The sequence below is a fragment of the Nelumbo nucifera genome, chromosome 1, assembly GCF_055504915.1.
Source record: "Nelumbo nucifera cultivar China Antique chromosome 1, China Antique-T2T, whole genome shotgun sequence".
NCBI classification, from domain to species: Eukaryota; Viridiplantae; Streptophyta; class Magnoliopsida; order Proteales; family Nelumbonaceae; genus Nelumbo; species Nelumbo nucifera.
The window spans coordinates 77,651,364-77,661,760 of NC_142649.1; the positions used below are offsets into that span (position 1 = coordinate 77,651,364).

General features: G+C 33.9%; 1 protein-coding gene across 1 annotated transcript; it reads right to left on the reverse strand.

Moving 5' to 3' along the window:
- Positions 1-3,169: 3,169 nt before the first annotated feature.
- Positions 3,170-9,401, reverse strand: LOC104605705 (protein THYLAKOID FORMATION1, chloroplastic-like). Its single transcript, XM_010270567.2, has 5 exons — positions 8,995-9,401; positions 8,097-8,364; positions 6,006-6,222; positions 4,249-4,364; positions 3,170-3,564 (listed from the first exon to the last, which is right to left on the reverse strand). Exons 1-5 carry the CDS (start codon positions 9,191-9,193, stop codon positions 3,471-3,473), a joined length of 894 nt encoding a protein of 297 aa, XP_010268869.1. The 5' UTR covers positions 9,194-9,401; the 3' UTR covers positions 3,170-3,470.
- Between the last annotated feature and the right edge of the window lie 996 nt (positions 9,402-10,397).

Here is a 10,397-nt window from a genome sequence, read left to right on the forward strand (position 1 = left end):
CTTCTTGCCTTGTAGACGTGAGCGTCTGTAGTATCGGACTCATGTAAATGGGTAATTATTGTCTTCATGCGTAGTGTGTTAAGGATATCATCTGCCATGCAGGGGTCAAGGCCCACCATTCACTGGTTGATGCCTTGATGGGGTTAACTTTAGCTGTTGGGCCCAACAGCATAGACTGTTGAGACAGTTTTTGGGCTGGGAACATTCTGGGCAGTTGACCTATTCATGCCCATGCTTTGATTTTTATTTTTTAATAAAAATAAATTAATATATAATTACTAATTTACCCATTCTCATGGTAACGTGGCATTCCCAGAAACTGTCTCAACTCTCAACAGCCTATGCTGTTTTTTCCTTGATGGCTATACTCAAGGAACAGAAGTGCTATAGAACTTGGTAAGGTTTAAAGTATGACATGTATCAGGCAATACGGGCATACATGCATGTGTTTTTGAGGTTAGGGCTACAGACGCACAATAAATAAGTAGAGTATCAATATGTATCCACCAGATTACCATATCCTATATGTAGGATTGGCGTGAATCTGCCAATATGTAATCAACAATTCAATGCGCATCAAAACTCTTCAAAGATACGTTCTTTTCATATTTTGCATTTTTTATTTGATCTTATAAAAATGACTTGGTTTACTTGTAATAAACTTTGTACTTCATATATTTACTAATTTTATGTTAAACCTAAGCCATTTTTACTTGTATTAAAAGGTTGTATGGGGTTTCCTGAAATCTTTTGGGAAAAATTGAAATTTCATTTTTCTGTTGTGTTTAATTTCTTAGTCCTTGTGATGAGATTGGTGATAATATGATGGATGTAGGGATAATATATGAGATCTGTATACCCATCAATACATTTTATTTAAAATTTGATTTTAGCTTTTCAGTTTTGAAAATTTTACAGTAAAAAAAAAAAAACTAAATAACGAAATAATTTGTTTAATAGCTGCATTTGTTCTATATTTATATATCATATGCATCTTATGGATTTTCTAACATCCCCACAGATACAAGGCAATTTTGGATTTTTTTTCTTAATTTTGAGCAATTTATAGTAAAAAATAAATTATACATAAATTTTATGATAAGATACGTCAACAATTGTATATATAGTTAGTTATATTTAAGGAAATTTTCACATTAAAATTAATTTCAGCAATTTACAATGAAAAATAAATAAGATATATAATATTTATACCAATAATTATTTAATACCTGCACTTAGCATGTAAATATTTAAATCTTTGTTGCACTTATGTACACACTTATTTATCCATTGAAATTAATCCATATAAAGAAAACTTCTAGTAGAACAAAAAATTGATTAAAGCATATCATTGATAAAGTCATCATGTGATGTCTTTACACCTGATAGACTTATTTCTATGCCTGACTGCATGAGCTATAAAAGTATGTTTTTCTCATGTTTTCATACCTCATTTACAATTATTTGAGCATTAGAATTAATATTATTATTGTGTTTATGAGATTTATGTGAATTTTCATAAATATCTTAATTCTTCCATCATTTTGAGGAATATTTCCCCTGCATATCCCAGTAGGGGTGTACAATCGGTCGGTTCAGTTCAGTTCAAACTGAGGACCTAATTGACTATTCGGTTTTATCATTTCTTCTAATTGAACCGAACCGAATTATATTTTAGAACCAAATTGACCCTAACCGAATTTGGTTCGGTTGGACCCTGGTTCCACATAAATGACAAGCATTTAATAAGTATTATTAATGAAAAGTTAAAATGGCCCCAAAACCCAATGGTTTTAATTAATTAACTATTAACTATTACTAATTAAAAGTTAAAATGATCCCGAAGCCCAATGGTTTTAATTAATTAGCTATTATTAATTAAAAGCTAAAATAGACCCACAACCCTATGTCAATGGGGAATTGGCGAATAGGCCATTTTAAAAAATAATTAATGATTAATGAACAATTAATGATATTCATAAAAAATATGAACAATTAATGACTTAACAAAAAATTAATAATGGGACTAGGTTTTAATTAAGGGAAATTGTCTAAAACTCACCACGAGTTTTGAACATTTCTCTTAAACTCACCACAAATTTTCAAAATGTCTACAGTTCACCATGTCAGTAAGTTTTTATTTTCCAAAACTCACATTCCGTTAGTGCACCGTTAATGCTTCTTAATAGAGGTGTCCATGTCAGCATAAATGACAATTTTCATGATCAAATTACCCTTGAGTGGCGAGTTAGAGGAAAAATGGGCTTTTTCAGTTTTCAATTTTCTTGTTTTTTTTTGCATTTTTAATGTTTTGTTATAATTTCTGTTTTTTTTACATGTTCTATTTTCTACAATCTATAATTTTTCTTGTATTTTTTGTAATTTTTGTGTTTTCCTATATTTTTTGGTGTTTTTTCTACAATTTTTATTTTCTGATTTTTTTTTTCAATTTCTATAGTTTCTATAATTTGAAAATAATTTTTATTTTGTTTGCAATTTCTAATTTTTTTTTATATTTTTTGTAATTTCTATGTTTTTATGTATTTTATATTTGAAAATGTTTTTTGAACTTTTTCCTTTTTTTCATGTCTAAATATTAAAATGGTAATATATTAACAATTTTTAATTTATTTTGTATATAATTTATATTTTTTTATGAAGGTTAAAATGGTAATATATTAACACCCGTTAGTTTGTTTAACGTCAAGTTAGTGACATGGTGAATTTTAGACATTTTGAAAAGTTGTGGTGAGTTTAAAAGAAATGCTGAAAACTCATGATGAGTTTTAGACAATTTCCCTTTAATTAACTATTATTAATTATTCATTGAGAAATATAATAATTAATTAACATAAAGTATTAAATAAAACTTTAATGTTTAGTATTTTAACTAAGTAACAACATCAACATGGTTTTTGGTTCGGTTCGGTTGAAAATTTCAGTCAAACCGAACCGAAACCGAAAACTGATTTTTTTAGAAAATAAAAACCGAAACGAACCGATAGCCGAATTAACCAAACCAAATTAACTTATTCGGTTTGGTTCGGTTCGGTTTTTGGTTTATCAACCGAATTTGAACACCCCTATATCCCAGTAATTTTGAAATTACCTTGTGAAACGCTTTTTCATCTAATATTGTGAACCTTGCTTATGGTGCACTTAGTAGCTCTTATATTGAAAATTGGCTTATTGTGGAGAATGCTGATCCAACATTTGTATGTTGTACTAAATAAACACAAGTGGAATACATTTTGAAAGAAAATCAGAAAGATGAAGAAGAAAGAGGGAAAAGCCAAGGTGATAGGTGAATACAAAGGATGTATTTGGGTCATCATACTCCATATTTCAAAATAATACAAGAATTACAAACTTGTATTTTGGTGGGTAACTCAGATATTATGCTCTTGATCCAAAAGCCATAAGAGAAACACGGAGTTAAGTTTCAGAATACTTGGAACAGTAGGTTTGTACTATTGACCTGAACATAGGAATTCTCCCACGCATTTTGAAATGGCCTCATTAGCCTTCTGAGACCCCATCCTTTCTTCTCTTTTCTTCTTTTCTCTGGCAGCCAAAAAACATTGCATAAATTATCTGTTATTATCTGGAAACATGAGAGTCCTACAATTTATGCACAATGGATTGACCAGTAAGGTACACCCAATGCTTAATCATTGTTCAATAGAAGTAAAACCATTGAGTTTAAGAGTAAAGGTTCTAAATATATAAGACAGATTGTTCTGTTATTGTCTAGAAATAACAGATACTGTTGCAACAGGGGTACACTTCATCCTTTTGAGTATTAATGGTGTAGGAACTTGAATTCTCCTTAGGAGGTTCAGTTCAGGGGAATTTTTCTATTTAAGGCTTTGTTGTTTTATAGAGTCCCACCCCATGGTACATGGTTTGGACTTTAATAGAAGATTAGTGGTTTAATACATATCCTCCTTTAAGGTACTCTCTAAAAAAGGTCATTACCCAATGTTGGTCCCAGCTATCTGGGATCTTGGGATGGGGTAGACTGAATACGGTCCTAACTTTGGCATTATTCTGCATGAAGTGACCACTCTCAGACTAAACCTGTGTTGCATTTTTGCCAGCCTGAGATTTTATCATTACACAAAGTAACAGCCCCTCTTCAAGGTACTCTTTATTAAATTATTATATCTAAACATGAATGGTTTAAGTAATACTAAGAAACCATAGCATCATGCTGTGCAGAAGAGATGATTGAGGAATAAGGATTACCTATCTACATACTCCTTTAGGAGTTCCTTTGCTTGAACCAACTTAGAAAGCAGGTTGCGATACACATCAAGGTCTCGATCTACACTTCTTTTGTTTATGTTTAAGGCTGCACAAAACTGTTGAACAACAAAAAAGCAGCATAAAGTCATCATTCAGAAACCTAGATGAAAAAAAAAGCATATTTCCCTGCTTAACCTATACTATTTCTGCCATGTGGAGAGATGATATGCAGATAGAAACCATTCACTGAGTAGGGGGTCCTCTGTAATGGCCTTATGACTGTTAAATCCTCCATTCCATGCCAGCCCCATACCATCCATGCATTAGCATTTCACTCCAAGTGACTCTGGACTTCCACAGTACCACCATTTTAATTTAGAAATTGTCCACAGAAAGGGCTTTTATGTTGGACATGCTGCAAGGGCTTTGGGGATGAAAGCTCATGAACAGATAGGGACAAGTAGGGGATTTAACAAAAAGAAAGTGGCTAGTAGGGGGGTGCTCAACAAAAACCAAAAAACTGAACTGAATCGAAAAATCCAGTTAACCAAAGCGATCGGTTCGGTTTTGGTTCAGTAATTTTCAAAAACTAGTGGTACTGATTCAGCTTCAGTTAACCTAAAAGAAAAACCAGTAGTTAATCGAACCAACTGGTATATATATTTATGGGTTTGACTATGATACCGGAAAGACATCTGAAAAAATTATGACAAATCAATTGGTTTCAGTTCAGGATTTTACAGAAACTGAAGAACTGGTTTGGTTTCAAAAAAGCCCAACCAGACCGTGAGCACCTCTAGACCTCTAGTGTCAAGAGAAGTACAGACCTTTTTAGGGTGCTCAACCATCTTTTCATGTGGAAAAGCCTAGGTCATTTAGACCTGTTCGCTAGATCACCCAACTATGATCTGCTCTTCTCTCTCAAAAGGATAAATACTTGGGAAATATAGCAGAACGTGGATTCACATACATGGGGGAGCTCATGCAAAGAGGGTGGGTGGCCTGCTGTTTGATAGATTCCACCAAGATATTCTTTATTAGAATTACCTATGTAATCCTTACAATTTGATCCCATGCATTCACTGGGATAGTGAATACATACATGACATTGAAAATCGAAGAAAAAACAAATATTTAATGGTTAGGAACACCCAATGGAATAAATTTCCCTGACTGCCACAAGTAGTGGCTGGGACCCTATGCCCACCACAAGAGTGGATTTAATAATCTCTATTTTGGCAAAACTCTTTTGAAACATATTACATGGTTTAGAGAAAAAGAGTGCTGATTTTTTCCTCATGTGAGATAAGGGTTTGTTAATGTCCCCAGAAGGGTGGGGGAGGGGGCGTAGAGATCTGTATCTTCTTCCTTCACCCATATTAGCTAAAAAACTAGGTTATAACTTGGAGATGGAATGATTGTAGTATCTGTCCTCAAAACTGGCACAAAGGATTTTTAGAAAACCTTCTGTATCATAACAGAAATCAGGCTCTCAGTGGTCTCTTCTAACGTCTTGTTCTTGGCATAATAAAATCAGCTATGGGCCACATTGTATTCAAAGGGATTTGTAGGGATTCTTTTGCACTTTCCAAAGAATTGACTAGTTTTTCATGATTGACTACTCTGTACTCATGCATTCTGATATAAGCCTACTTAACAACATAAACTTATAAGAAAATTAATCTAAAAGCAGATTTATAATGATATTGGCAAATATAACTCAACCATTACAGAGAATAGGTGGCAAGAGGCCCAACCTGTTCTAAGATAGATGGCTCTGTTGCTTTTGCCAATTCCAGAAGACGAAATAGCCCAATAGCAAAGAAACGACTATAGCTGAAACTCCCATTACCCCTAGCCTGTTCTGAAATATCTTTCAAAATCCCTTCAACTTCTCCCTCTCTATAAGGAAATTCAATTAATGAATTGGCATTTTGAGTCCGGGCCCAGTCTTCCAACTTTTGGGCATCAGATCTGTATCATAAAAGATCAGTAAATTCAAGTTATACAGAACTCAGAAGTTCTCAGACTTCACATCACTTGAAACTGCAAAGTATGGATATAGTCAAGCCCCAGCAAGTAATTGTGACCATTTAATTTAGTCTCAAATGGTCAGAAACCCCCAAAAAAAAAAAACAAAAGAAAAAAAAGAAAAAGAAAAGAAAAGAAAGGTGGTGTTTGGAATGACCTATTTTATAACCATTGCAATGAGTTTGTCACATCGGCCTGCCAGAGGAAACAGACAAAAAATGTGTTTGCTAATGCTTGTTTTGTCTCAAACAGCAACACAATGCAACACCTAAAATTTTATACTGGGGGCGTTGGAGGAAACACTTTTTTTATGTTTTGAGAATTTGGAGGCTGTTGCAGCAATTGCCTCACTGAAGTGGTGTATTGAAAAGTAAATCGCCAGAACACTTAATGAGTTGTCACATCCTAATTGCTGCAGAAATTTTAAATAACAGAAATAGGATACTCTAAACACCATTTCAGCATTGTGCTTATCAAATATTGCATTTACTAGAAGTATTGTGACAATGTTTATGGTGTTGCCTTACTGATTGAGGAAAGACAACAGCCAAGCCAATCACTGCCGAAAAAAGAGAAAGATGATACAGGGAGAGGCCGGGGGGAGGGTTATTGGGGCAGACACTAGAATGATCAAACAGCTAACAAAACCATCCATACAAGGAAGAAGTTTTACACCGGATGGGTATCTACAAGTACAAATTAAACCTAGAGATCTGTAAGTGTGGATCTCTTTTCCTTTTCTTGTCTTTTCCATTTTCATAATGATGTTTCAAGGGAGATTAAATATTTCCTATTTTACCTTTCTGATTAAAATAAATTAGAAAAATGAGAGGAAGGGTTTTATCTTCAAAGTAAGGAGTTGATTACCTCATTCAACGTAGTGATGTTGCCTGTGAATGAAAGGACAAATCCCTTAAAAGAAAAGAATATCAAAAGTGAGCTTGCTTTTTTTTTATATTGCATTTTTTATCTTGTATTTCCATACTATTTAATTTTCATCCTTTCTTTTCTAGTTACTCCCTATTCTTCCCTTTATAAAAGATTTTAGTAAATGAAACAAACATGTTTTTTACTTACAAAGATGATAAAACATTTTTGAGCATTTCCACCTATAATATTATAACTTCTAGTCATGTAATTTTCAGATCCTTATTTTCCTTACTATTTTCTTGGAAACCACAAAATTTGCTAAAATGAAACAAATACTTTCAAGTGTAAACTATTTATAGTTTATATTCATTAAGTGTCACCTTTCAATTTCAATGGATCAGCAACTTTCAAGGTTCAAGACCCAAAAGGTCAAACAATCACACATCAAAATCATCATCATCTGCATCTTTGCTAATACAAAATCGCTTTCCTAGTCCAGTGTAATGCCATATCTTTTCTTAAAGAATGAGAACATCTTTTTCTATTTCACCACCTTAAGCTTATGTTCTTGTTCTTCCTCTTGTCCTTTCAGACACCTCAACATGCACCAAGTAAAGTTATATTGTGTATGCCTTTTATTTGAGCTAACATGTCTGGAAGACCCCACATACGTGTATTTTAGTTGTCCATGAGGTCTAATGTTTTAATCTACTAATCCTCAAAGAAGGGAGTTTCAGAATGCACATGTAATATCTTATATAGACATGTTCATCAATTTGGATAATGAATTTGGTTGTTGGCATTTTAGGTGGGTGAGCAGGTACAATTCATGGCTTTCCACTTCTAATAACAACTACCTCAAGGAACTAACAGCTCTCAGAGCAAATTAGGTTAACCAAGATAAAAAAAAAGAAAAAAAAAAGAGAGGTAACAAGTATTAGACAGACCTGTATTGTTCAGGATCCTCCTTCAATGCTTTGATATAGGCTTGGAAGATGGCATCTCGATCCTCATCATTTGGGTACCCTTCCATGAGCTGATCATACACAGTCACAAAACCAAGAGCAAAGACAGCGTCATATCGGTATGTCCTCTTATATCTCATCAGATGCTGTTGGACAATCAGCTCTTGCAGCACGGTGTTGTATACGGTAGGGATAGGCCTCTTGTATGCCTTGAGAAAGCTTAATTTTGTCTCAGATACTGTGGGCACATCTGTTACCACAATAGTGAGCAAAGTAAGTAGCCAGATACTTGAGACTTCCATAAATTTGTTTTACTCTTAACCTAAAAAGTATTTTTATCTCCAAAGAAATAAAAAAAAGAAAAAGAAAGAATAACTTCAATTTAAAAAGTTCAATTGATAAGTAAAAACCGCGGTTCTACTATAGAGAAGCAAAATGGAATAAAGAACACCGTTTCGATGAGTGCAAATAAACGCAAAGAGAAATTAGAGATTTTCAATGTCTAATGCTCTGGCTCACTATGAGAGTTGTAAGAATCACAATATCTACACGTATGAGTCTTGTGGTATGAGTCAGGCAACAACACTTCATACTTATCTTTTACAATTTTTTTTGTTCCCTTCAGATTTAGAGGAAAACTCATTCTAAGATAGGCTCAAGTATATCAGAACTCTAATTAGAAGAAAAGGAAATTATATGACGGAAAATCAAATAAGAAAGTGAACCAAGAAGAATCAATGCAGTAATTCACGAAGATAACTAACAGATTGCTAGAATCTGAAGAAATTAGGAAGTAGAATGCAATGGCTTTTAGGCAGGAAAAGAACTTCAGAGGTGAAAGAAAACAATATTTAAAAAACAAATTGGAGCATTAACTTACCTGTTGCAGATGACATGCATTGAATAACCATTCGAGAAGTCGAATTCCGGGTTCGAACTCCAGGTGAATCGGAAACAGAAATGGTTCGGAATCGAAAACCATAAAAAGTAGAACCTAACGATCGAATCGAAGAAACCGCATGCTTCCTCTCCGACGCTTGGCCCAATGCAGTAAAAGATAAAGAAGAAATAGCCGCCATGAAAGACGATCCTTGAGCAGAGAATTTAGGAGTGTAAAATCGAAATGAAGAAGCCGGGGGGGGGGGGGGGGGGTTCACAGCCGGGGATGTTTTCTCATCGTGAAGGCTAAAATCCGTGAAAAAATCGCATTTTGTCAGATTTTCGTCTGGGTTTTGGGTTGACAGGGAGTGGGAATGGGAGAGAGAGGAGGCTCTTCGAGCTTATCCCGTTTACGAAGAAGATTTTGTAATCTTAGCCATAACCCAGTAGAGAATTGACACGTGTCACATCGTGTGGAAACTGACACTTGCCCATCGTCTCTTAGCAGATGGTGGTTCTTGTGGTCATCGTGAGTCTCAGACGTGCAAGCAAGAGGGTTAAGTCAAGGCTTCTCCACTGGATTTGGAGAGAAGAAATGGAGCTCTTCTTTTTTCGTAAAATACAAGACCCATCCCCACACTGATTACTGATTCCCTCCCTCCCAAGCAAAGAAAATAGCCATAAGCTGATCAAAGTTTATTCTGAATTCATTGCTTCTACGTATTACCCAAACGCTATTTAGAGTGACTGAGAGAGCACTAAATCCCTTATTGAGAGTATTGACAAATGCCTGGGGCAAAGGACAAAACATGAACACTTTTAAGGCTTTTAATGCATTAATTATTAAAGAAAACAGCTTGTTTTAAATTTTGCATTTTTGTGGTTTGTAGATTTCACATGCAAATGTGGTTTTACAAATAATCACAATAATGAATGCATGCAAAACTTATCTGCTTGGTGTCAACTGTTCATTGAATTTTTTCATGGTTTTCAAAATTGGACCGGACCGGATGGTGAGACGGGAAAACCGGTAACCGTTCAGCCCCTGGGTCCAATTAGGGGTGTCAACGGTATTCGAAAATCTGATTTCGAATTCGATATTCGATATAATCGAATTGAATTCAGATAATTCGAATATTTAATCGGTCGAATTCGAATATCCTATTCTTACCGAATAGTTAATCGGATTCGAATTCGGATATGACCTGATTCAATTCGATAAATATCCGAATTCGACCGATTATTTAATTCTTCTATATAATATATAAAATATTTTATATAATATATATAATAATTAAGTTATATAAATAATTTTAATATTTATATACTTTACATCAATAAAATATTTATTTTATATATTTTTAATTATCTAAAATAATTAATTAACCGAATTCGAATCGAATC